This window comes from Plasmodium gaboni (assembly GCF_001602025.1).
Source record: "Plasmodium gaboni strain SY75 chromosome Unknown, whole genome shotgun sequence".
NCBI lineage: Eukaryota > Apicomplexa > Aconoidasida > Haemosporida > Plasmodiidae > Plasmodium > Plasmodium gaboni.
Window position 1 is genome coordinate 1 of NW_017385468.1, and position 377 is coordinate 377.

General features: G+C 22.8%; 1 protein-coding gene across 1 annotated transcript; it reads right to left on the reverse strand.

Moving 5' to 3' along the window:
• Positions 1-377, reverse strand: PGSY75_0033100 (exported protein (PHISTa); the record flags this gene model as incomplete). Its single annotated transcript, XM_018783465.1, has 1 exon — positions 1-377. A coding segment is annotated over one exon (377 nt), but the record flags the coding sequence as incomplete, so codon positions are not given.

A 377-nucleotide genomic window follows, 5' to 3' on the forward strand; every position in this document is an offset into this window, starting at 1 on the left:
TGTGAATATTATTATCTAAATATTTTTGTACTGATGTCTTTGACTCTTTTAATAGATTATCCAAACCTTCTTTTGCAATATCAACTGTGTGAGACCATATATTTCTAAGATCTTCATTTGATGGACATTCCTTTAATGAATTTAATACATCAAATAATTCCTTTTTAGTTAAATTCTTTGACATATCATTGTAATGTTTATTTTCTAATGTAAGTGTTTCATTATTATATGAATTTTTGGAACTCTCATTTGTTTTATCCAAATGGTTCACTGTATTTCTTCTTTTCATATCATTATTATTTTCATTTTGAAATTCAGATAAATTTCGTGATATTATATCAATATATTTAGTTGATAGAACTATATTTTCATCATAT